The sequence below is a fragment of the Vanacampus margaritifer genome, chromosome 15 (assembly GCF_051991255.1).
Source record: "Vanacampus margaritifer isolate UIUO_Vmar chromosome 15, RoL_Vmar_1.0, whole genome shotgun sequence".
NCBI lineage: Eukaryota > Metazoa > Chordata > Actinopteri > Syngnathiformes > Syngnathidae > Vanacampus > Vanacampus margaritifer.
The window spans coordinates 16,314,747-16,342,132 of NC_135446.1; the positions used below are offsets into that span (position 1 = coordinate 16,314,747).

The window sequence follows — 27,386 nt, forward strand, 5'->3', positions numbered from 1 at the left end:
TTCCAGTGCCATTAACAAACAATAAGTATCAGTGGTCACTCCCATTACAGCGAGTAGCGCTGTCACCAGACTCCACAAATACCTCAACACCAACATTGACAGGATGGTCAGTATGGTTTTGAAGGCCCTCCGTTTGTTGTGGTTGATCTTGTGCACGCTCTTGGAGCCTGGACCTCGTCTAATGAGAACGAAGAGAACCGAAAGGCTCCAAAAGGCCATGGCGATTAAGATACAGCTCAAGAAGGTGATATCCGCGATGGCAAGATATTCAACATGTGATAAACCGGTGATCATGATACAAATCAGCCAAACGCACGCGACGATGACATTCCGGAGTTGCACGGCCCGCCTCTGCCTCAGCCTCATGTAGAGAACGGGATGGACCACGGCCAAATAGCGATCCAGGCAGGTCAGGGTGTGAAACCCCACCTCGCCGTACCACATGAAGTAAAACATGAAAAAACTTTTTGTGACGATGTGCATTTTATTCGCCAAGATGCCGTAAATACGCACGACGGAGGCCAGCACACCGATCACCTCCATGGCTGCCATGTGGAACATGAACATGTCGGAATGACTGACGAAACCGCCGGACGGCGTACAGAAGGGCGGGGCCATCTGAAGGCACGCCATGTACAAAATGACGAGGAAGATGGGGAGTAAGATGATGCTGGAGAAGTTGAAGAATAAAAAAAAGATGCGCGGGGACTCCGAGAAGAGGCAATTTGTCGAGTCGTTTGACATCTGCAAAAGGACAGAAATTTGTGGCGGCGATCATCTCCTTTGCCGAGGTAACATCAAGAAGAAAAGTTCCTAAAGGGGACTCACATTATCAGGAGAGCATCCAAAAGTCCGAACGTTTCAGGCGCGATTTTCCAAGGCAAGTGAAATTGCCGCCGGCGCCGTTTTGCATGTTGGAAAATATCGTGCCTTCGTTGTACAAACAGTAACTTGACCCGTGGTCGCAAATTCACAACTACTGACGACACACCCGAGAGGATGCAAATTGGATTCCATTTTGGGTGCTTTATTCAGCATCTCCGCTCTTGATGGCAAGTTCTAGTACGAGTTTTAGGAATTGTCTCTTGGTCGATTTTTTTTTTTTTTTGCTTCAAATGAGTTCAATGTCAGTACACATAAAGGCCACCAGATGGCGACAAACACTTTTTTGAAAAGACTCTTTTAATGGACAGCCAAAGAGAGTGTGTCAATGTTAAATGTGACACACAGGCGCCCACACAGAGACCAGGTGTTGAAATTACAAAGCATCCATAATACATGTGCACACGTGCTTGTTTGTTCCCGTTGAGCACAGAGCAGGACGACGACGGGGCACTCAATGCAGTGCGAGGACGTGTGAGTGGGAATAGTTGGAAACGCTTCTTCTAATATGTTGCCAAATCTTTATTCAGTCCCCCATTTTACATCAGAAAAATCTCACAGACTCTAGGTGTAGTGTAGACTATAAATCTCTTTCTCTTCGCACTGCTACAGGGGTTTGAGAAAACGTGATCGGTTTGATCTCGCTACTGTCCACTGCAAACATCGCCTGTCACACTTTTGTAACATCAAAGGTTGTATATGTGTTGTGAGCAACACATCCACGGACCTCCTGACAAAAAAGATTCCATTTTATAACACCTAACAGAGACTCTCATTGAATGATCTCCAGCACTTGTATGAATTTCTTCATCTGATTAATTCAAAACTGAACATGTTTTCTGGCCTGACCTTTGGAGTCCTTATAACAAAGAAAGAGAAACTGAAAAAAATGGTTTGGCCAAGTCAGCCATCAGTGCTATTCTTCCAAACAAATACACAAAGGCCGCTAATGAGGCGAAGGAGTGTTTTGAGAAGCGGCTGAAAAATGTTTCAACGAAGCTTACCGGAGAGAGATGTGCGGTCAGGGGAGGCAAGTGAGGCCGTGGCTCCCCCCCTGTTGTCTCTTCCCCATGCATGTGAAGAATAAAATACAAAAGAAAAGATAAATTATGATTACATTAAATGTTTATTTTTTTTTCTTGAAAAAAAAAAAGATTGTGGAGGTTTAAGGCACTAATCCAAAATCAGTTTTCACACTAGCGACAGAATTCATCGCTTGTTATCCATTATGATAAAGCTGGGAAAAAAAGTCAACCAATTCGGTTGTGTCGACCACAAAAATTGGTCAACACAAAAATGCATGCCTCAAAATGATTGTATATATATATATATATATATATATATATATATGTTTATTTTAGTTCTATGGTATGCTTTACATTGATTTTGTTTTTCAATACAATAATGATTTATTTTGTCATTAAAATAGATAAGCAATATAAAGAATTTTTTTTAATGTCTTACTATCACATTGTTGAACAGTGCGGAACTGAATCAAAGGTTTGAAAACATACATTCCAAAACTCTATTTTGACTTTATTTGAAACCTATGATTCAATGAAGTTCAAAATTGAAATATAGGCTAATCTTCAATTTTTATATCCGACTCCAGAAAAAAGTCACCGCATGTAATACTGGAAGCAAGAGTCTCAAATTATAGAAGAGGAAGAAACAGTGTGGATGTTGCTTGATAGTGAGGCTATAATGTGCCAAAACAAAACACAGATCATTTACATATACAAAAACTGACCAAATGACCGCGAACCGTACACGATTGCAGTAGGTCTTGAAATCTTGAAATTACGAATCATCATTGTTCACCTTATTACGCACAGCACAGGCAACGCTATAGTGTCGAATCCGAATTGAGAGTGAGAGCGTATGTGCTTGAGGCAGTTTGGGGGGGGGGGGGTATATGCAGCACCCTCCTGGCTGGCGCGGTCTCGCAGCAGCAGCCTCACTACGAGACGCAGCATCATTACCGGCAACGGCAGAGGCGGCAACAAGCAGCACAGACCTCCTTTTTTTTCGGAATACCGGGAATGTTCCTCCATCGTCACCTGTAGCTGCGCGCCCGCCGCTTGCCGACACACGCATGCGCGCGCGCACGCTCCCCCTTGCTCCTCGCACAGAAAGGATGGCACGCGCCGAGCGACAGCCGCGGCCGAGTCACCAGCACCGAGCAACGCTCCGTCCCCGTCCAGGCGGCGCGGCCCGGACGACGAGCTGAACCCGCGGAAAGCGAGGGGTAGAGGTAGAGGGGAGGGTGGGGGCGGTCGGACGAGTCGGGGTGGGGGGCGGAAGGAGATCCCACGGGAAGGAGAGACGTACGGACAGACAGACCCACTCTGGGGGAAGGAAGCAAAGCAACGCACGTGAGGCGCGAGGTACCAGGAGGGACTCATTTGGAGGATATTTAGCCTACATCCCTCGGCAAACAGGTAAGACGCCTCCTGCTAGCACCTGTCAGCATCCGTAATTGATTAATTAACGTGTACGGAAGCAGCCTGATGCTTTTTTTTTTGGCGCCTAACGGAAAGCAACAGACCTCGCGCATGTGAGGAACTATTTGGGTTTAGCGCAGAGGCGGGAGGTGGGTGGTTCACGTGCCACCTTCACGCCCCCACTCTATTGGGTAATGCTGGGGGGGGGGGGGGGGGGGGTGCTTGCGTGGGTCTTGGTGGGCTTTGCGCGCGAGATGGCGGTGGAGCAGCCTGGTGCGCGCCACTGCAGTTGACATGGGCGCGCGGATGATGATGGATGGCGCTGCAGAACGGCCGTCTTGGCCGCACATGAAACCCTTAGTCAGCCCTCATATACAGCAACCCCCCCCCACCCGCCCCGCCCCCCGCGCCACTCAACAATCACCTCCACCTGCTCTGAATACGCATGCGCAGGGCTCACGCATGTGTTCCTATAAATGTTGTCATGAAAACAGGATTTTAGGAAGTAGACTTGAAGAGACTTAAGAGGTCTTGTTTACATCATCAAACAGCAACATATAAATTTTCTTTTTTATCGATGATCTTTTTTTTTTTTTTAATTGAGACTTTCATTTTGGAAACTCTAATCGCTTTGAGAGATAAGATGGCCTAGATTCAGATCGCTTGATCACAATTTACGAACGGTCGTCAGCAGTATTTATATGCAATGATACAGACAATTTGGACACTGCTATATCTTATATCCCCTCCGAAAGGTTTATGTGGGTCGTAATGATCCAGACAATGCCGCCACCTTTTTTTTATGTACGTAATCAAGAGTGGGCCTGATTGATGAAGTGTGTTTTCTCGTGTTTTGGGAGTGTGGCTTGTTGGGATGCATACACAAACAACGCAGTTGTGTGCGTGTGTTTTTTTTTTTTTGCCACGTGCACGTGATATTGGTTCTCATTTAACATCGACTTTAAAAAAAAAGAAAGAAAAAAAAAGAAAGTTTCAACTCCTTTGTTCGCTTTTTTCGGTGTGCGATTGCTCTGACCCCGGTGGGTGAGGACTTGTTTTGAAGGCTCGCTCCTCCCTTCTTTCCTCTCTCGCTCACTTTCTTCCTCCTCCACTCTGCGTTTTGTTTCTTCTCACAGGGATGGGGAGCAGAGAGAGAGAGAGAAAGAGAGAGAGAGAGAGAGAATTGTTTTGTGCAACGGAACGATCCACGTTTGCCTCTTATCTACCTCGTCTGTGTCCTCCTGTGCTTCTTCTTCCACGACTGCGTCTCTCGCAGCCTCCATTTTCCATTTTTGACTTGACTTCATGTGACATCTCCTCCTCCTCTCTCCTTGTGCGAGAATGCTCACTTTTCTCCTTGGTCTAACTCTAACCTCATTCCCTCATCTCTTTCACCCAATATTGTCCGGCCGTCACTAACTTCTTTCATTTCCTGCTTCCTCATTTAACCCCGCCCCCCAGGAGGTAGCCGTGGCTTGTATCACCAACGCTGATACCAAACAGGTTCAGATGGAGGTTAAGCCAGTTTAATCGCGCCGGCGCCTACTCACTCCAATTTTGACTCCCCTTCCGCGTCCACTGTCGGGAAGCATTAGCTAATTCAATTTTGAAGCAGGAAATATGGTGGACATCAGGATGCCAGTGAGCGTCATTAGGCGTCCTGAAGGACAAGGAGACCCAACCGTGGCCTGCTTCCGCCATGACGACTTCACGACCCAAAGATTCGTGACGGCAATTAATGAGCTGTCACTACGCCCGACTCAAAAATATGACTTTTGGCCAATATTGATTGGGAACAATTAGGTTTTTCATACGGAGTTTTATGGGTTTCTTTTTTTATGGGTTTTTGGCTTCAGCCGCGGTTCCTCAGTCCCGCAGCTAATGGACTTCTGTAATCAAGCCGTGCTGCTCTATCAGTGATGTCACGCTGGCAGTGCACCGCCTCCACTAGGACGATCAAAGTCAAATTTCACAGCAAGAAGACATTGATGCGGCAAAAAAAATAAAAAATAAACAGCTGAGCTGAGGCACTGATACCTCGTTATGATTCATACGGACAGCCCTATAGTTTTGTATAAAATAAAATAATCGATATCAAATTGATTTTCCTTTTCGATTTTGCCTGATTATTTGAACATCTTTTTCCCATACATTTATATTTTAAAAAAATATATTTTTTTTTACTGTTTTCTTGACATTTACTGTTTACATGAATTTAAAAGTATTGTCTTTAAGACAATTCAGAATCTTTTTCATTTATATTTACAATTATTGAATTAGAATTATGAAAATATTTTCACTTCATCCTTGCTGATGCAACTCGTCACTGCTATGTGAAAAGCACTTATGTCCATTTTTGTCTTTTTTATTTTTATTTTACATTTTTATGTTTTTTGAATTAAACTGAATGCAGACATCCCAAAAATGTAAAAATCCACCCCCCAAAAAAAAGGAAAAAAATGGAAATAGAAAAAGTGATTTTTACATAGCAGCGATGAAATGTTTGTGAAAGTGATTATAACACTAAATCGTTTAACCAGCTACTTCCTCCGCAAAATTTAATTTGGAATTAAATGTTTGTGGAGTTTTTATCATGTCCTTGATATTCAAGAACACTTGATGTTCCATAATTATGTTCCATAATTAAATCAATATCAGATTGAAGTGAAGTGAATCAATTCGTGGAAAAAACGAAATCGAATCGAACTGAACTCTTGTGAATCGAAAACGAAATGAGGAAATTAGAAACGAGACCCATCCCAAGTCTAGACGTGCGAGAGTGATAACTTATTGACCGTCATTCAAACTGCGTGTCTGACTCATGCAGAAGAAAATTGTGTCATGTCTCAGAAGAGAGATGAGCATGTGTTACATCAGGAAACCATTAAAAAATGGCCGACGCCATCATAATGAGCCGCTTCCTTCCATTGGTGGCTGCAAACCGCAGAAGCAGGCGCACGTTGCAAAAACTGAAGTGTCGGGTTTTTCAAAGTTTTTAAAGTACGTACAAAACAGTGGCGTTGTACGTCGTTAACATAACGTGCGACCCCCGGGGGGAGCTTGCCGCATATCACGCTTTACGACGCTGGCGTGCTGCCATTTCCTCAAGAGGGATCAATGCGAGTGTTAGCCTCAAGGGCGCGAGGGACAAAAAAAAAAAATCTCAAACTAATTTCATCATCGACTGGTGAACTCGGAAGGCTTCAGCGCGTTTTTTTACTTCGCGGGAACACAACGGCCTTGACTGGCTTAAGAAACACTTAAAAAAAAAAAAAGGCCAGATTGTGCTCTTCCTTCAGAATTTCCTCACTTTTCAATAAGCTCAGTGTTTGTTAAGCAAAGCTTGAAATGACATGAGCTCATTGAAGAGGACGATCCTCTCCGGTAAATATACGCTGCATTCCGGCAGAGTCCATCAGTTGCTTGAGATTTTGAGAGCAAACACGGGGGCCATCCAGCGCCGCCGCCGATGACCGCGGATCTGTTAGCTGCGGAGCTAGCACGGCTACACGGTCCGTCTGTTACGCCGGCGCCGTAAACGCTGGATGTTGATTCCGCAGCTTCAATGCGCTCATGTCACGGACCGATACATACGGCAGATGCTTTGTCATTGTGTAACGAGGCAGGAAACAGAATGTTCCTCTGAACATGATCAGAAGCACCTGATGACAAAACGGAATATTTATTCCATGAAACTGCATCAATTGATCCGCAACAGTTTTCTTGGCCGTACTGCTTCCAGTATGTAAGAATTTCTGTCCAATCATTTTTTTTTTGCCTCTCCGTGTTTTTTTTTTTTTTTTCGGATTTCAAATTTGTCTACTCGTCAGCCCTTGAACATTCTGGTTGGTCAGAGCAAAACTTGTTATAGCATCTTTGACTAGCAAAACACATATGTTAGCAGCACAGGTACCTTGAAAAAGTAACTTAGTTGCTTACTTGCTTCAAAAAAGTTACTTTAAAAAAAAAGTAACTTGAAAAGTACTCTCTTTAAAAACTAACTCAGTTACTTTACTGATTACTTGCTTTAAAAAGTAACGTAGTTACTTTATGATTACTTGTTTTAAAATGTAACTTAGATACTGTACTAATTACTTTCTTTAAAAATATAACCGAGTTATAGATTATAAATTACTTTAATAGTTGCATTTAGCAGAAACCAACCACCCTGCCTGACATTATTTTTAGGTGCCACTTAACAAATATATAATTTGAAATAATTTCTATAATAAAGGCAGTCTTTTTGATGTGACATATTTAACAATGTCAACATTTTTAATGCTGTTTATTAATAAATGTAACGATTAAATTTGAGGACTTCCTGTCTGTGAATGCAGACTACCGTGCCGTCCGACAATCTTTTATTATTAATATTTTTTGGACAGTGTTATTGAAGCTATGTAGATACCATTATTAACTTTGCAACACCCCTTAATATTTTGGCTGTTAGCTGATACAAACTCAAAATAGTTACTGTACACGCTTGCATCTTGAAAAACGCAAATCTCAAAACGATGATGTCACTCCCTTAGATGTTCATTTGAATATTCCCACAATGCATTTCATTAAGTTAAAAAATACCAACGTTTCCCTTCCTTATTGATGGCATTAGGAGGGGAATGAAGTCTTTTTTCCCGCGAGCACACAACTGCAAATGCGACAAGTGTAAAGTGAGAGGTTAGTGTTGAGGAATACGGCGAACTCATTAAGTTTACAAGGCAGGGTGACACTCATTACGACGCGGCGGCGGCGGGATCTCCAGTAGTAAAAAAAAATAAAATAAAATAAAAAGATCAGTGGAAAATCTGAGTTTAGCGTCGTCGGGACTGTGATGTGACTCAAAAGATGGCTACCTTTGCTCCAGGGCCCGCCAACGTTTGCTCAAGCTTGGAAAAAGTGAAATGGGTCGTTGGAGCTGATCTTCAGGGTATTTCCTACGTGTCGCTCAATCTCCTCTCGGCCCCCCCCCCGACGGGACCCGCGACCGTTGTAAACATGGCGAGGATGATCCGGTGCTGTACTTTTGGTCCCTCAACAACATTCCAGTTTGATGTCGCGCTGCACTTGAATATGTCCGTGTGTCCTACAAGTAATGAGCGAGGCTTATTAGAATCCACTCCCTCGAATAAGTCGAACTCCTCTGGCTTAATTAATTCCCTCAATGCACCCTTGTCCTTTTGACTCTCGGGACGAATCCGAGATGCCATTTGTCTTTCCTTAAAACCCTCGCAGCAACAGCGAGTAAGATTTTGGCGACGTGCTGCTCATGCTGACGAGCGAGTGCAACATGGCACGGCAATCTAGCGACACCAGAAACAACAATTCCAAATCACGTAAACGATAAAGCATGATTTATTTATACATATTTTGATATTTATCCTGGGTTTATGCATCAAAGGTTTATTCACGGGTACTCATCAAAATCACCTCAAATCTTGAGCAGGGCTGGACTGGCCATCTGGCATACAGGGTAGAAGCCCGGTGAGCCATTGTGGCGCTATTCAGTTATTATTTTCCCACCATTTTACACAGAGAGACCGGCCCACACTTTAATGCTGTTGAAGAAAATAATCTTTTTTTTCGGGTAGTGAGAATGTTGGTTATCCGAATGCAGGCTGGAGATCGATGAACAGTCACTTCGAAGCTTTTATTTCTACAGAATATTCCGGGCACAAGTGAGTTCCCATACAATAGCGGCAGCCTCTCACTAATGCGAAGTTACAGCGAACTCACAACATTCTTATGCTATCTTGAAGGGCGGTACCACAAAACCCCCAAGCCCCCAGCCCACCCGGAGTTCACCAGACATGAGATAAAACTTTTACAGACATCATTCAATACACATTGACATCGACCACAGACAAATGGTCTATTGTTGTGGAAATAGAGGAGGCCCCCCCAGACAAAAAGTGAAAGTTCTACTGAGGAAATGAATAAATTAAAACAGTTATGACTAAATCTGGGCAGAAGACCCTCTTCAATGCCTAGATACAAAAATCCGACGTCGGGAGTCGGACATCGTTGGGCCGTCTGATTAGTGTATAAATTACTGTTGTAAAGTCAGATCATGTTGGAATACGTCGGGGGGGCGTTTCTAGCAAATTCGACATATTGAATCGTCGCCAGGGCATTTGTTCAATGTAATTGGCTGTTAGCTAGCTAGGAAGTGGCGAACGCGGATAAACAGTACTGATGGAAAGCCTGGCGCATTTTTTTTCCCGCTCATTTTGCGCATCGTCACCCTGCTGTACCCTCTGCGTTTGAACGTACAATGTCCGTCTGCACCGGCATTGTATGATATTACCGTTAAAGGGTATGCCGGTATGCAAAGGTATGAAAGCCAAACGATGGCATGATTTGGGGACGCGACTGGATATAGCAGAGAAAAAAATAACCGGTATTTTAGATCCAGTCCACGTAAAGTGGTTTCCGGTTGCCTTTAGGAATAATGACTACCGCCCCCGATGGTACGGAGGGGAATTACTTCTCGCGCATGCACTGATGGTATGTAATAGTCGAGGTTGATGCGGTGTGTAAGTAAAAATGCTAGGGTCGATTGGGGATTTCGACCCTTGGTAGCCCGCCATTCATTTCAATGGGGGATTTCGACCCCTGGTCGCCCACCATTCATTTCAATGGAGGATTTCGAGCCCTGATCGCCCGCCATTCATATCAATGGGGGATTTCGACCCCTGGTCGCCCGCCATTCATTTCAATGGTTGATTTCGACCCCTGGTAGCCCGCCATTCATTTCAATGGGGGATTGAGACCCCTGGTCGCCCGCCATTCATTTCAATGGGGGGGGATTGAGACCCCTGGTCGCCCGCCATTCATTTCAATGGGGGGGGATTGAGACCCCTGGTCGCCCGCCATTCATTTCAATGGGGGATTTCGACCCCTGGTCGCCCGCCATTCATTTCAATGGTTGATTTCGACCCCTGGTAGCCCGCCATTCATTTCAATGGGGGATTGAGACCCCTGGTCGCCCGCCATTCATTTCAATGGGGGGGGATTGAGACCCCTGGTCGCCCGCCATTCATTTCAACGGGGGGATTGAGACCCCTGGTCGCCCGCCATTCATTTCAACGGGGGGATTGAGACCCCTGGTTGCCCGCCATTCATTTCAATGGGGGGATTTCGACCCCTGGTCGCCCGCCATTGATTTCAAAGGGTGATTTCGACCCCTGGTCGCCCACCATTCATTTCAATGGGGGATTTCGACCCCTCGATTATTTGTGCCAGTCCGGTCCTGTTCTTGAAGCCTTATTATAAATGGCATTTGCTCACATACCAGCACAATGACAGCGTTCAAGTCGTAGCTCCAACAACTGGCTTGAAGATGACGGCATTCGGTAGCTGCAAAGCGGCTGGCAATTTATCGAGAGCGCCATCTCTACGTCGGCGCTGTCCAGCTTCCGTTTTAGCACATCTCCATCCAGGCAGACCGCCAGCATCAAGGACATCTTGCACATTGCAGGCGGTGAACTTGAAGGCTGTGAAAACCTATTTGCTTAATTAGCCCTTTTTATTAATTATTATCCATCGGCAAGAGGACGTCGTCATCCACAGCGCACTTAAACAAGCGTTTTTTTTTGTTTTTTTGTTTTTACATCTGCATACCTAATGCGCTTGAAAATGAACCCTAAACGTGTCATGCTAAAGCAGACCGAAGTTGCATGTCACAACAAAAACACACCAAGCAGATGCTCCAAACTGAGCTCATCTCATTTTTACTGATGATTTTATATTCTATTTGAGTGCTTCATACTCTTTTCTCCCCCCCCCCCCCCACCCCCTCCCTGAATCCAATTACTGCACCTCCCTCAACAGCCCATTTGTTCCTCAGGGATCAATAAAGTTTGCTCTAATCCAATTGAAAGAAAAGGCGCTGTTGGGTTACGCAGTCGCTTTACATGCGCGAGAGACGCTCGCACCAGCTGCTCATCCACGGCCGTTAAAATGAGGACAAAAAACACTCTGGGCCCATTTTTCCTTTTCGGTTGCCACCTCAAGTGTCGGGAATACCTTGTCACCTTGTCCTCCGTCCCAGAGTTTAGACTCTCTCAAAAGCAATTAAATTTTTTTATTGGTCATTTGCCGCCAGCTCATAGGGACACAATCGTGATTTACATTATGTTTAGCCTTTTTATGGACGCCGCTAGCAATTACACGATAATGGTTACATTTTTTCCCTTTGCCGCGAGCGTCTCGGAGGCCGACGGCCCGATTGGACTCATCGAGGCCATCGAGGTACGCGGATATGTTTCATTGTGCCGGCGCCGATGCTCCTTTCCCCGCACGGTGAATGAGCCGGCGTGAAGGCGTCGCCATGGAGACGAGCGTAGTGGCTCGTTTCAAGTTGTACAACTTAGGATGAGAGCTTCATGAAGGGAAGTGGCTGCAAATGACGGCCGGTTAAGCGGAGCTGCCGGCTGAGCGTAAAAAAAAAAAAAAACGTCGCCGTTGATGCGGTTGTTGTGGATGTCGTCGCTGAGCGGGAGGAGTCGAGAGGGGACGAGGCGCTGACGTGGGAAGGTGATGCACTCGACTGCGTGTTCGCAGGAGCACAGTTTTTTTTTTTTTTTTTTTTAAAGTAGTCCATCACAGTGAACTGCAGCGTGGCATTTAATTTAGGCCGGAGTAGGGAAATCAATATCCCATAGAAGGTCTTGTTGGAAGCCTTTGCGGTTGAATATATTTAAGCCCGCAATCATAACTTCTGCGTCTGGCCTGGCATCCAAAAAACAAAAGTGAAAACATATTTCTGCAGTTTCCGCATGAAAAGAACAAGAACCCCCGGACCAAAAAGAGGACAATGACCTGAATGAAAAGTTGAAGACGGCAAAGTTAATGGAGAAGACAATGACACACTGCCCCTAAAAGTGGTCACTGATATGAAATAATGTTCTGCGGCTTGAAAGCTATAAAAAGCTAATATATTAAATCTTTTGGTGATAAAAGGTTGAGATCAATTGCGGCTATGATTAAAAGGCCGCTCAACACTTCCTCTGTTTAATGAGCTCTCCAGCAAGGACGTCATTCACAACTATGAGAAAAATGACCAAAGAGAAATAGATATATTTAGTCAATCCATCTTCATTTAGCGCATAGAACCACATTACATCATAGTATGAGTTTTTCTACTTCCACGCCAACATGGCAACTAACCAAAACGCTACTCTTGCATAACTGTAGCCTTTTCTAAAAAAAAATCTATTTTTACCATCAAGAGGTAATAAAAAAAAAAAAAGAAAAAGAAAAGATAAAGAGCGTCTGCTTCCCGATTGGACCGAATCGACTTCTCAAGCCGCACATCAGGGCTCTTCACGGCCCATGAACATGTCGGAGTGACTTTAGTGCTTCTGCTGCTCGGAGATCTTCCCCGCATTGATCCCGTGGTCAAACGAGTCGCACGCGGGCAAGGATGAAAACTGGGACAAGCTGCTTTCGCGAGATAGCGCCGCCTGTTTCTGGCTCGCAGTCGGGAGCCGTGAAACTTACAACTCTGACGGCTAATTAGATTGGTTCGCATTAAGCTGGAGTCAAAAGGAGAAGATCTATTTCCCAATTATGACGGATCACATTTATTCCCCACCTGAGGTGAACAAAAGGTCAAAAGCGTTGTCGTCAGTGTTCTCATCTAAGCAGACATGATCACAAACGCTAATGTATGTGCTAAGTGCTACATTAGCAAAAATGCTATGAAGTAAGGGGGGCTAACCCCCATCCCCAGCCTCATTAACAAATGCTGCACTGATTGTGCCCATAGGCCTCACGCCGTCCTCAGCGGATGTATCTGAATGGCGGGCGCCCGCCCCACAGCAACACGGGAGCTCAGATTACGTCACATGACGCCTGTTTGAATATTAATAGGGCCGTGTATTCTATGGCCTGATTCCAATCATGTCTACGCAGCGTGCCAGATGTGTCACAGCCCGACACCTTGTCACGGTCGTCATCAGAACAACCCTGCTGGGAAGAGCGAAAACACATCCGTTTACTTTAACCCTGGAGAACCCAAGAACCCTTTTCTTCTTTGGAAAATTATGAATTATACATTAAATGACTGCTATAAGTTAACTGAACACCAAAATATATGTTTTTTTCAATTTTAACCCTTTTTTTTTTAACTAGCTCAGAGTTGCTAATTTATCAAAATATATATATAAAACATACTCCTAGGTATTCTGCAACATGATATGAAATAGATTAACAAAACAAACTAAATTTTACCATCTGATGTTTTGGTGAGAAGATGCTTTTGTTTGGATTGATTTCCAGCTCAACAAAACAGCATGTTGCCAGCCATCTTGTCACCACCACTCTGGCTCATGTAAGTGCAATATTCATCCACTAGAGGGCCCCATGCAGGGGTCAGAAGTGGCACTCTGGACTTTTGAAGTTAAATTTGTAAAAAAAAAAAAGGTCTTTGTTATTTGAGTAGCAGAATTTATAGGGGCCAAATTTGACCCCGTGGGTTCTCCAGGGTTAAATGTGACAAAAACAGGGGTTTGAATCAATATTTGTGGCCCAGGCCAGCGTGTTCTTGAGGTTTTTACCTAAAGTCGCGGCTGGCTGTGATGAATATTTACACTTCCTGCGTGTCACTGAAGCCACGTCCCGCTCATGTACTCACACTTATTAAAGCATGTGAGGAGGAGGAGGAGCGCCGTCTCCATCTGTCTGCTTGTCTGCCTTCACTTGCCTCATCTTTTTCCAACGCCCCCCAACTGCCTTTCGCTCCCTTCAAGAACATTTGCCCGCTGTTCTCTTAAGTGTTCTGACGTAACTTTTTGGAGGAGCTCTCATCTTCATCCATTCTTTAAGACTTCTCCTGGCGCTCGATGTTTGGCTGCGACCTGCCGCACGCAAACACAACACACGAGCCCCCCGCCCGCCTTAGAGTGTGCGCGCCTGGGAACTACTTAGAGGTGTCAGATCAAAAAGAAGCCATCCGACATCTGCTTGCTGTCTTCAAGGCTTATTAACCACACACACTGACACACACACAGAATACTAAGGGAAATCAATTAGCTTCCAGTAGTTGACTTTGTTAAGTCGGGCCAGCGTTTTATTTCTTTGCATTTTTAAAGTTCAGCGATATCACAAAAAGGGTTAGCTGCAAAAAGGTCGTTTGGAACGAAACATTTAATACACTCTGTCTTTGAGAATAGTCCATAGGTAAGTTACAGTATGTTCTGCTGGTCATAGTAAATGTGCGACTTGTCGAGGAAGTGCTGACGAGCTTAATAGCTTTTTTTTTTTTTTTTTTGTGGAGAGCTCACTATTGTTCATTCGGTAATTTTACCGATTTGACATGTCATCATCATTGCTCTCTATTTTTTTTTATTATTATTTTTTTTATGTGGGTGAGTATGTGTGTATTCATTAGTTCACCTAAAATCTATTAAAAAATCCCATACCGTTCACCTAAACCGAACACTTCCAGCCAGAGTTGTGAGGCCGTCAGGAGACCCGAGGAAGGACCAAAGAAAGGAAAGTGAAATCCAGCACCGACCAGACACCACCCACCAGGCCACCAACCAGAGTCCTTCACCAACCGCAGAGACATCTAAATTCCAACAAATCAGGGAGACCTCAAGAGACCAAAGGAGAGACTGAGGAAAGGAAGGAAGGACAGACGAAGCGGAGTGAGATCCACAGACACCCGCCTCCACCGATTCAATGACCTGAGGAAGAAGATAGATTTCGATAGATGCTGGTGTGGTGGATCTGGCATGCATGAAAATCTCCACCGAGCTTAATAGCTTTAATTGTCATTTAAGTTCAAGAAATGTCCGTTTTAGAAATAAGCATTTACGACAGTAAACGGTCGTGTTATTCGTATAAACGGCCCATCAGAAAGATGACATGTTGCCTTATCGTCAACGCGGGTTCATAGCTACATCTCTTATGAGGTTCACTTCCTCCTGTGATAATCCGAGGGTTCGAACATGCGCACCCATGGCCGCGGGGCCCGCCACGTTAACCTTTAACCTGCTGCAGCAAGAGCTCGCAAACAACCCTCACTACCGTTACCATGGCGATGCCTGTTCCTCCTTCTGTCATGACTAAGTACCGCCAGAGACGGTAGCGCGCGCACACAAACGCGTTTACACACGAGTGTTAATAATGCAACGCAGGTACACGTCGCCGCCGCCGCCAACGTGATAATAGCTGCATTTATCCATGATGGGGCAAATTCCCACGATGCAAGTCAGCACACTTGTGTGTTTTCTTATCCTGACGATGCGGGTCGAATCGGAGTGTCAGAAAACGCGTGCTCGCATTTGTATGCAAAGCCGCAGAACGCTTCGCCATCAAACATGGGAATGAGGCCAATTAAAAAGACTGATGTAGCGCAGCAAATTCAATTATAGCCCTTTTGCGTCATTTTAGAACACTAAATCAAAGGTGAGAAGGAAGGAAGGAAGGGAGGGAGTGAGGTAGGGAGTAAGGAAGGAAGGAAGGAAGGAAGGAGGGAAGGAAGGACGGAAGGGGAGGGAGTGAGAAAGGAAGGAAGGAAGGGATGGAGGGAGGGAGGAAGGAAGGGCGGAAGGAAGGGAGGGAGGGAATGAAGGAAGGAAGGAAGGAAGGAAGGAAGGGATGGAGGGAGGGAGGAAGGAAGGGTGGAAGGAAGGGAGGGAGGGAGTTAATGAAGGAAGGAAGGAAGCGAGGGAGTTAGGGAGTAAGTAAGGAAGGAAAGAAGGGAGGGAGTAAGAAAGGAAGGAAGGAAGGAAGGGCGGAAGGAAGGAAGGGAGGGAAGGAAGGGCGGAAGGGAGGGAAGGAAGGAAGGGAGGGAGGGAGGAAGGAAGGAAGGAAGGACGGAAGGGGAGGGAGTGAGGAAGGAAGGAAGGAAGGGATGGAGGGAGGGAGGGAGGGAGGGAGGAAGGAAGGGCGGAAGGAAGGGAGGGAGGGAGGGAATGAAGGAAGGAAGGAAGGGATGGAGGGAGGGAGGAAGGAAGGGCGGAAGGAAGGGAGGGAGGGAGTTAATGAAGGAAGGAAGGAAGCGAGGGAGGTAGGGAGTAAGGAAGGAAGGAAGGAAGGAGGGAAGGAAGGAAGGAATGAAGGGAGGGAGTAAGAAAGGAAGGAAGGAAGGGCGGAAGGAAGGAAGGGAGAGAAGGAAGGGCAGAAGGGAGGGAAGGAAGGAAGGAAGGAGGGAAGGAAGGACGGAAGGGGAGGGAGTGAGGAAGGAAGGAAGAGGTAAGAGGTGCAACAATGGTGGCTAATGGGATGGCAGCAAGTATCATTTTCTTGGTGGGCTCAGAGAGGAAGAAGTGAGAAGAATTGAGGAGTTATGAAGCAAGGAAGGGACCAGATAAGTGAGAGGGATGAAGATGACGGAGAGCAGATGGCAACGAAGGTGGGAGAAGACGGCTGCGAGTGAGGAACTAAGTTCAGAGAAAGGGGGATCTTCAGAGTGCCAAAGTTTTGAAGGACAAGTGAAGGGCAAAATTTGTAAGAGAGGTACAAAGGGTGGCAAAAAGGGAATTATTTGGGGGGGGGGGGGTGATTAGAGCAGTAGCAAGGAGGAAGCTCCCCCAGGAGTGTCGGTGGCGGCGGGGTTGCGATATCTTCAGTTCCGCTTGCAGCCTCGTCTCCCCAAATGCCTTTGGGTTCTAAATTTAGAGCGTTACACAACAAAAGGGTTGCATCATCTGCCAACATACTTTTTTTTTTTTTTTTTTTCGCTAGAATTCTCTCACCCATTTTCATCTCTGGGCCCGGCTCGTAAAGATGTTTGTTTCTAATTAAGTGGCACAGTTAAATAAAGGTCAGGAGAAGAGGAGGCGAGTCTTCTGAGACGCGTCAATGTCATTTTTATTTATTCACTTGTTTGGCTGGAATTTGTCATCTTGTGCGCGGGACAGAGGACAGACATGACGCTTTGGGGACTCACTTCTAAAGTGCTATTTCGAGGCGCGATGGATGATTCGCCATACGTACATTTTTCCTTTGTCGCGTTAACGTTCTTGATTCAATTATAAATCAGTGGAGCGAAGAGCATTTCACTGCCGCTTTGTCTCTTTCATGTGAAGCCATCGGGAGAGAAAAGTTGGGGGGGGTAACTTGTGAGGAGAATGCGAGATGACGATGAACGAGAGCAACTCGAAGATGTGGAGACGGGCGGGTGAGGGTACGCTCGGCCGTACCTTTTTCGTCCTACCCCGAGATCTCATTGGACGGCGGCGAGGGAGGAGAGGGGGATGCGCAGGGAAAGTTTGATGAAGTGCAGGGAAAATGGGAAGAGGGCAGCCGGTGTTGGAGCCGAGGCAGATAATTGGCCCGAGTGATGCGGTGAAGATGGAGGAGGGCAGACGATGCGGAAAGAGATCAAAGGATGTGTCATCAGAACGCGCATCTGTGATGTCACTGCACACACAAAAAACTCCACCGTTCACCGTCCTCATTCCGCAGACATACTGGAAATGGGAATGATGGTGCGTACACTTCCCCCACAATTTCCCGTTACACAAGCAACAGAGATACATTTCCAAACAACATCACAAAGTGTGACATTCGTGAAGAAAGCGGGAGCGATGGAGTCAAAGCGGAGAGTTTATCTGCATTGCCGTACGGCGGACGGTAAAGCCGTCAGCATAAATAGTCCCGCAGCGTGCCGATTTCTCGTGAATCTGCATTCCGCGCCGGCAGCCCCCTCGTCCGTCACCGTTCATTTAGAGCGCATGCCGGGATTTCGCAAGCCAGCAGACGCATGCAGATCTTAATCTTCTTCTCCTTGCTGCAGAATGCAACGCGTTTTCCGAACCCAGACTGCAGATGGTAAAGATACTGTTGTCTCTGTTGAGCATGTCAACAGAGTGACAATCAATCCAGGGTGTGAAGACAATCGCTCCCAAGTTGCTCAAGTTGTTGCCTGGAACCTCACTCTATTCCTCTTTGCTTTACTTTTTAAATTCTTGGGTCACATCAATCAGTTTTTTTTTTGTTTTTTTTTCAGAGCTCAGTATTGTTCATTCGATTTGACATCATCATTGCTCTCCTTTTTCAAAAAAAAAAAATAATAAAAAAATAATAATAATAAATAAAATGTTTGTTTTTTTTTTCTCTTTTTTTTTTAAATATATATACATATATATACATATACACACACATATATATATATATATATATATATATATATATATATATATTTTTTTTTTTTTTGTATGTGGGTGAGCATGTGCATGTGCGTGCGTGCGTGTGCGTGCGTGCGTGTGTATTCATCAGTTCACCTAAAGCCCATTAAAAAAAAAATCCCATACTAATAATATAATATAATAATAAATTGCCAAATGCAGAAACATCAATGTAAGTTATCACGATGTAGCGGCTCTCGATCTCAATCTGGTTTATGTATTGTTAGAAGACTATCTTTATCTTCCGCGTGTTCGTTGTTGTTCGGGTAGAGAGAATGTTGATTTTCTGAATACAGACTGGAGATCGGAGAACAGGTCCTTCCGAAGGATTTATTTTACAGAATATTCCGGACACAAGCAAGTTTACAGAGAAATGGCTGCAGTCCTCTCGCAAGTGTGTAGTTACAGCGGACTCACAGCATTCTTATACTATCTTGAAAGGCAGTATCATGAATTATGACAGTTATAACTAAATCAAAACAGTTATAACTAAATCTGAGCAGAAGACCCTCAACAGTATTTGAATGCTTTAATTTGGCCCTGTACACGACGATTACACATTTACGCCACTGTCACGCTGCAGGACGAGCCTGCTGTTTATTGTGTGAAATGTGTGAGGAGTCGCTAATCCGGTGTCCTGTCTCCCTGCCAGAGTGTCCAAATGAATCCCATGACTCAGCTCTACTACAAGAAGGTGAGGCTGACCACATGAACGTCCAAAGCACCCCCCCACCCCCCGACCACGACAGGTTGTGCTCACGTTGCTTCCCTTCTCTCAAGGCGACGTACTCGCCGTACCGCGACCGCATCCCGCTGCAGATCGTGCGGGCCGAGGTGGAGCTGTCGGCGGAGGAGCGCGCCTACCTCACGGCGGTGGAGAAGGGCGACTACGCGGGCGTCAAACATGCGCTGCGCGAGGCGGAGGTCTACTACAACATGGACGTCAACTGTCTGGACCCGCTGGGCCGCAGCGCGCTGCTCATCGCCATCGAGAACGAGAACCTGGAGATCATGGAGCTGCTTCTCGACCACGGCATTCACACCGGCGACGCCCTGCTCTACGCCATCAGGAAGGAGGTGGTGGGCGCCGTGGAGCTGCTGCTGTCGCACCGGCGGCCGAGCGGCGAGAAACAGGTGCTTAGAGACAGTCCTCCAATAAATACAACCAGAAAATTTACCAAATTATGACCTGGTGTTACGTCTATTAGTTTAGCAGTCATGTTAAATATCAAAAATCCCAGAAAGTGAGACTCGAACGTGGTCCGTCTGGTCGGAAGACGACTGCCTGGTCTACAACCTCACTGAGCCTTTTCCTAATCTCCATTAGTGTCCCATGTACAACCTCTTTGAAAACCTAATCCCAACAATTAGCCTGTGACAGCGACTTGACATACACGTCAACACTAAAAATGAACACTAAAATCATTACCGGACTGTTAGCTCAGTAAGATCGGTGTTTGTCTTTCGACCCGACGATCCGGGTTTTACTCTCAGTTTTGTATTTCAACATGGCCGTTAGAAGTCGCTAAATTACAGTAGGTAACACTTGAAACGACCAATATGGTCGTTATTGTTGGAAGACTTGTTGGGTGCTTACGTCGGCTCCCTCGCGGATTAACGGCGATCGTGCTAGCAAACACTCTCGAATGCAAGTCAATCGCTTCCAAGCAAGACGCTTGGCAGCCACGGAAACAACAAGGATTGTCGGGGCGGTAGAGTTTTGATAAGAAGAGGAAAGACAAGATAAATATAAGCAGATGACAGAGATGAGATACGGGCGGATTGAGAGAATCCAGAAAGAAGAGAACAAGAGACACACAGATGAGGGAAGGCTCTCACTCGCTTCTTTGATGTGCATGTATGCAAATTTGCATCTATTTTTGCTGGAAATTTGATGAGCAAGAAAAAAAACTTTCTGTGCTATATTGTCAAGGGGCTAAATGAGTGTGTGCAAGCATGTGTGTGTTGGGTGCCCACCGGGGGCAGCTGTTCTCACAGTCCTCATCACATCCAGAGAAAAGCGCTAGATGAGATAAGGAAAGAGGGGATTTGCCAGAGAGAGGAGCAGAGGGGAGTGGAGGGTTAGACGAGGAGAGTGGCGGAGGATGGAAGCGTCGAATGCGGGATGGGAAGAGGGTGTGAAGAGGACGACGCAGGATGCAGACGAGGGGAAAGTGGAGCAGGAAGGAGGAGGGAACGATGCGAGTGGCAGTAAGATGAAAAGCACATGTGGAGACTTGACGCACCCTCGGCGAGATGAAAGAGTGCGCACGTGCCCTCCCCTTGTTTTGAAACCGGATTCAGACCCCGGACACCCTTGTGCCAATAATCCTCTGCAGGTTCCCTCGCTGATGATGGACAGCCAGTTTTCAGAGTTCACCCCCGACATCACTCCCATCATGCTCGCCGCTCACACCAACAACTACGAGATCATCAAGCTGCTGGTTCAGAGGAAGGTAACGAACCGGCAGCTCAAGCAACCTCAGCAAAGCGGGCGGGCCGCGTTTGACTGAACAGGAACGCCGTCTCCTCTTCAACTCTCATAGGTCACCATTCCCAGACCGCACCAGATCCGATGCGACTGTGTGGAGTGCGTCTCCAGTTCAGAGGTGGGTTGAACGTTGCAAGCATACAAATTCTCAAGCCAAAATCGCAGATAGAAAACCGCGCCGTCATACGTCCTCTTCCTGTCCTGCAGGTGGACAGCCTCCGGCACTCGCGGTCGCGATTAAACATCTACAAGGCTTTGGCGTCCCCTTCACTCATCGCGCTGTCCAGCGAGGATCCCATTCTGACCGCCTTCAGACTGGGATGGGAACTGAAAGAACTCAGCAAGGTCCGCTTGGTTTTGTCTCTCGTAGGGTACGGTTGGGTAGGCCTAATTTGGACTTAATTCTATCACGGAATTCCATTTATAAAGGACAACTCGGGCAGAGGTCCCGAACCACTGACCCATGCCACTTTAGTATTCAACAAGAGAATTTCTAATTTCACTCCACCCGCATTAAACTAAACAGGCCAAGAAATTATAATAAGTGCAGCTTGATAAAAGTTCTTCATTTTTGTTAGGCGGCAACGTGAACAATGACTTCCTCTCCGCAGGTGGAGAACGAGTTCCGCCAGGAGTACGAGGAGCTGTCGCAGCAGTGCAAACGTTTCGCCAAAGATCTTCTGGACCAGGCCAGGAGTTCCAGAGAGCTGGAGACCATCTTGAACCACCGGGACAACGACCAGAGCGAGGAGCTGGACCCCCGACAGTGCCATGACCTGGCCAAGCTCAAACTGGCCATCAAATACCACCAAAAAGAGGTGCGTTCAAATTTCCTTGACACCGCTGATCCTCAAAATCCTGACTTAGATCCATTATTTGTTGTGAATAAAGAATTGTTTACAGAGTAATGTTGGATCCTCTAGTGATCTCTCTCATGGCACTCATGTGGAATGGGCACAAGCAGTAACACCCCAGAGACAAGAATGTCTTTTTCTGCTAGTGTAGCAAGAAGAAAGGAAGGAGAGTCGAGATGCTGAGGACCAAGTAAGATAACAAGCTGCAGCCCGTGTGCGCCCATACAAAGAAAAAGAGGTTTAATGGGACAGAAAGAGGAAGAGAAAAACGGAGAGCTTGGGGGGATCAAGCGAGCGGGAGGGAAGATTTAACGGCGTGAAGAGAAGGCGCCCAAGGCATGTCTTCGTCTGTCTGCCTGTTTCTCACCGCCGCCGCCGCCTGCAGCTTCCTTCGGCAGACGGGTGCTGCCAGACAGATGAAAGCAGAAAGACATGATGGCAGCGGAGGGATGAGGCTGGTGGGCGACGTTCGAGCAGGCAGTGAAGAGCGTGATGGAGCTCTCAAGTGACGGGAAAGGAAGTCGGTCATTAGTAGGAAAACAAACATTGGTACAACGGAGACACGGGGCGCTCCGCTCGGGCTTATTTGTCACCTGAGAAATCAGCGGCAGTGAACGTAATCTCGGCTAAATGAGCTGGAGATGCCGTTCTTGAGGGAGCGAGGAGCGGTGCTGACACCGTAGAGAAGTATTCATATTTAATCAGCGTGGCGTGTAGCGCGGGGAGCATAGCCGTGAGGAGGTCGGGGGTTGAGACGGCGGCAGACACGCGGCGAGGGGAGGATGCGGGCGGGACGTCTCGTGCCGTCGCCATGACGATGGCAGATGTTGGTAAACAGACGCCTCATTAGCTCAGCTTGTACTTTGCCGTACCCTGTCGTGAGGGCTAATCTTGGCTACGCGCGCATGCTGGCTCGTCAAGATGGAATATTACATCACGACCCCGTTTCGAACCCCAACGCCGCCACCCGCCTTGGCTACACGTGTCGCTTTCACCGTCTTTTTACTGTGTGCTTTTATTTGAACGCCACTCTGTTTTGGATGCATTTTTTTTATTTGTACGCGAGTTGTGTGACAGAGGTTGCGCTAAGTGCTGCCATCTCGGGGGCTGTGATTGGACGTGCGGGGCATGCTATTGTATTTCACATACACCTGGATGCGTTCTATGAAGCCGTGCGGAGGATGTTTCAAATACGCTTTGAATACAGGAGCGGGCGCTTCATTATTCACATGTGCTGGTGTTGTAACAGCCGACATGTTTTCATGCACTCTTTGTAGTCCAGTGCCTCCAGGACTGGCCCATTGGTTGCCACTTTGTAGCAGTTTGCTTTGAGTCGGTTGCGAAGGGGTGTCTTCATCTTAGAATCAATGAACATTTTCATTAAATGGTAAATGGACTGCTTTTTATATAGCGCTTGTTGAAGGAAAATGATCTTTTCCTCCGCGTGTTCTTTTTGGTAGTGAGAATGTTGGTTATCCGAATACAGGCTGGAGATCGATGAACAGTTGCTTTGAAGCTTTTATTTCTACAGAATATTCCGGGCACAAGTGAGTTCCAGACAATGGCTGCAGCCTCTCACAAATGCGAAGATTTCAGAGGACTTACAACATTCTTATACTATCTTGAAGGGCGGTACCACAAAGCCCCCAGCAAACAGCCCACCCGGAGTTCACCGGACATGAGATACTTTAAAGACATCATGCTAACACATTGACTTCAACCACAGACAAATGGTCTATTGTTGTGGAAATAGAGGCCCCCCCCAGACATGCCGGCAGCTGGACAACACTCACAAAGACACATCCACAGATAAAAGTTCTACTGAGGAAATAAGGAAATTAAAACAGTTATGACTAAATCTGGGCAGAAGACTCTCTTCACGCTTTAACTTAAAGTGCTTTACAACCTCGTGGATGCGAGCCAAGCGCTCTACCACTTAGCCATGCCGCCCAGTATTATTCCAACATACATACACAATGCATTTGATTACTGTTGTAAGCTCTTTGTATGTGTTGCTGGTCTGCTTGCGTTAAAGTAAAAGTGCTATATGTTAGCATTAGGCTACACTGTCGTTAGCATGTTTTCGCTCATGCCGCTACCACACATAGCACATTCTGGCAGGGCTCTTGTTTACTCTTTATTTCCCTGAGGAATGAGATGCGATTGGTTACAAAAGAAACAATATTTACAATATGTGAAAAGCCAATTCTTCTCTTGGTGTTCATTTATAGCGCTTTTCTTCTTTGCCAGTTTTAAGAGTGACGTTTCTGATCCAATAGTTGAAAATGACTCATCAGATAATTTGGTAATTTAATGTTAAACGCAAGAAAAAAACACAAGTGGTCAACTTTAGGAACGTGACAGTGAGAGAAACTCCGCCTCATGTGTCATGCTCAATGTGGATGATGTATTATTCACGCTCTGGTTGTGGGGGGCTGTGCCTTTAACCTTCAATAATTAAGGCGGTCATGTGGATGAACGCGGTGGCGTGATAAACATCACACACATACGGAAAAATAAGTGAGGGGCCAAAATGATACTGCACCCTTACGACGTTAATTGTCTTTTTGAACGTAAACGTTGTGGTCGCCTGTCATTTTCGGCAATTGAACTGACATTTAACCTACCATCAAACTTTCATGCGTGCGTGTATGCGTCTAAATCATTTAATATGTCTTCGTTTGGTCTTTGAAAGTTACCCGTTTAACTATTCATGAGGTGTGAGTGAGTGACTTTTGTGTCGACGCAAGTATCTCAATGCGCTCGCGTGTACGTGTTCAATAATCAAACATCTTGAAGGAAAAAAAAAAAAAACATAAAGCATGTACTAAGTAGTCTTTACATGCAGCACTCTCGCAATAACCACAACAGCGTGGACGCCAAACAAATGACCAAGCGCGCAAACACATTTGCATATAAATCACAAGCCTGAGTCGGTGTTAGCATAGCCTTGGCTTAGCGCGTCGCGAGGTCAAGCGGCGCAGGCAGATTACATCAGCCGTAATCGAATTAACCAGCGCCGCATAGCATAGCCTCGGTTAGCATATTGCTCGCTTGAGAGGTCAAATGACTCAGCTAATCAAATTAGCTGGAAAGAAGCTCTGGCTCCGCCAAGGGGTGGTCGTGCCGTTATTTAACCTGGCCCAACAACCGTTAGCATTAGCAAGAGTCTAAAAAACATGTTTGTTTTTTTAATATACTATATTGTTTGTTCTCTATCCACACGTGTTTTTGTATGGTTTGTGTTCAAGTAGACTTATCCAAAATGTTTTCGGATGAATACGTATGGATAACTAGCAGATGAATTAAAAAGAGCATTTTAGTTTTGGTGCAGAATTTAAGAGGCACATGATTTATATGGGATTTTTTTTTTCAATAGGTTTTAGGTGAACTAATGAATACACACTCACTCGCACGCACGCACACACGCATATACGATTTTTTTTTTTTTTAAATATATATATATATATATAAAAAAAATAAAAAAAGGAGAGCAATGATGATGACATGTCAAATCGGTAAAATTACCGAATGAACAATACTGAGCTCTCCAGGAAAAAAAATAAAAAAATAAAAAAAGATATATTCCCGTATCGATTTTGTGAGCACACCTAAGAAGAAAAAAAAAAGAGGCACATGATTTGCTTTAGCAATATGGAACGACGTATGAGCCTCGAGTTGACTTTTTACGCTACATCATTTTCTCTCTTTCTACAAAATGCTAGAAATCTTTTATTGTTATTGGTTTAAGGTTAAACAATTCCATCCACTGAAAAGGTTCTGGAAATAAAAGCTGCCTAATAAATGTCTGTATTCGTGCGGGAGACGCTGCGCAGCATTCACCCCCCCCCCCCCGGCTCCTTTGTACAGAATCAATCTTGCGTTTCCTTGTAAGGAGCTAACTGGGCGAACATGCCTGCTCAGCAAGTAACTGAGAAATGTCAAATGAAGAGTTTGTGCAAACTCCGCTCAGCACCAGCCATCAGAACTCTCCATTAAGAGTTGACTAAAAGGGAGTTTTTGGGCCCTCAGTGGCGAGCCAGGCTTTTCCACTCAGCTCATTTCCTCGCCCGAGATGACTCCCTGGAGTCACGGCATGACGGCTGGGTGCTTTTATTAATTACATTTATTCAAAAGAAAGACAAATTAATCCACTCTGCTTTGTTTCTGTCGTCGGCGAATTGGCTGCCGGGAATGTTCACAGTGAGAGGCATTTCATGCGCTTGGACTGGCAACGCTCTAATTCTCTGAATCATCCCTGTGCGCTCGGGAGCGAGTTAAAAAATAAAAAATAAAAAATGTCACTTGAAAGTTGCCTGCCAGCAGCTCGGATTTCATGCCGATTGTGTGTGCGGATTTAAGCTAATTCGCGGGTCGTTTGGGTGTCGCCGCGTTCTGATTGGCTGACAATAGTAGGCCCGGGGGGGGGGGCACAACTTTTGTTCCAAACTCCGACGTCTCTGAACGCCGAGTGAAATGGAAAACCAGAGAAAAGAGCAAGAGCCGAGAGACCGACACCCTCATTAGCATACCGTCGCCATAGTAACAGGAAACCAAACCGGAGCCTTAGCGAGAGATGCAGAAAGCGACGGGGGGCTAGTTGAGGAGATTTAAGACAGAATGCCAAGGATGGCTAAGGAAGCAGGAGTGCAAATGCAAAAGCCGGCAAGTGTTTCCACGCCAAACAACTACGACTTAAAAAAAAAAAAAAAAAAAAAGTTTAATTGCAGAAACTGCCAAGTGCCATTGAAAGTGAGCGTAGAATAACTGCGTGAAAGTCCAAGAGAGATTCCCATCACTAATCCAGAAAGATTGGAATCAGGGATCCAGGAGCCCTTCACTGCAAAAACTGAAACCTTAAGTAAGATATCATTTCTTAAATTCAACCTAGATTTGCTTATTTCGCTTGAAAATGAAATTATCAGACAAGATCAGCGTGCTTATTTTCGGATACTTATTACTGAATTATCTTATTTGATCAAGCAGTCTTGGCATTGAGTGTTAACGGCCAGTTTTAAGTACTGTGAGGGTTAAAATAAGCATTTGGCCCTGAACACGGGTTTCATGAAATGAATTTTCTTATTTTAAGATTTTGCATAATCTAGTAATAAAATAAATGGAAAAAAGTATGAAAGTGGCAAGTATGAAAACAAAAGTTTTGTTTCATTATATTTCCTAAGCTCATTTTTCCTCTCGTGGTAGAATGCCGACTCTCAGACTTGGAGGTTGTGGGTTCAATCCCTGGCTGAGTCAATAAAAGTGGAACTGACCTGTTACTTCCGTGCTTGACACTCAGGCAAAAGTTATCCAAGCGTAAAAAAAAAAAAAACTTTTTATTACAGCTTGAAAAAATTCAATATTGCTTGTTTTTAGTCTAAAAATACTATTTTCAATACCGCCGAGGTTGATATGGGCCTAGTATTATTTTTCAAAATCTTACAGGTAAATTTAAGTACGATTTTCTGGTTCTGCTTATTTGATGTAATAATTTTCTTATTTGACTTCTTCTACTGTACTTTTTGCAGTGTTCATAATCAAACAGGTTGACAGAATCTCGAGGATAGCAACGGAGGCG

At 45.5% G+C, this 27,386-nt stretch overlaps 1 protein-coding gene across 2 annotated transcripts in view; it reads left to right on the forward strand.

The window, feature by feature from the left end:
* The first annotated feature begins 3,155 nt into the window (after positions 1 to 3,155).
* trpc5a (transient receptor potential cation channel, subfamily C, member 5a) overlaps positions 3,156 to 27,386 on the forward strand; it is a 37,857-nt gene continuing 13,626 nt past the window's right edge. For both annotated transcript variants that reach the window (XM_077543834.1, XM_077543835.1), the window contains exons 1-7: positions 3,156 to 3,323; positions 19,119 to 19,160; positions 19,247 to 19,600; positions 20,806 to 20,922; positions 21,013 to 21,075; positions 21,165 to 21,302; positions 21,569 to 21,775. In XM_077543834.1, the coding sequence (XP_077399960.1) occupies positions 19,128 to 19,160; positions 19,247 to 19,600; positions 20,806 to 20,922; positions 21,013 to 21,075; positions 21,165 to 21,302; positions 21,569 to 21,775 (912 nt within the window). In that variant the 5' untranslated portion in view covers positions 3,156 to 3,323; positions 19,119 to 19,127. The remainder of the gene's footprint in view (positions 3,324 to 19,118; positions 19,161 to 19,246; positions 19,601 to 20,805; positions 20,923 to 21,012; positions 21,076 to 21,164; positions 21,303 to 21,568; positions 21,776 to 27,386) is intronic.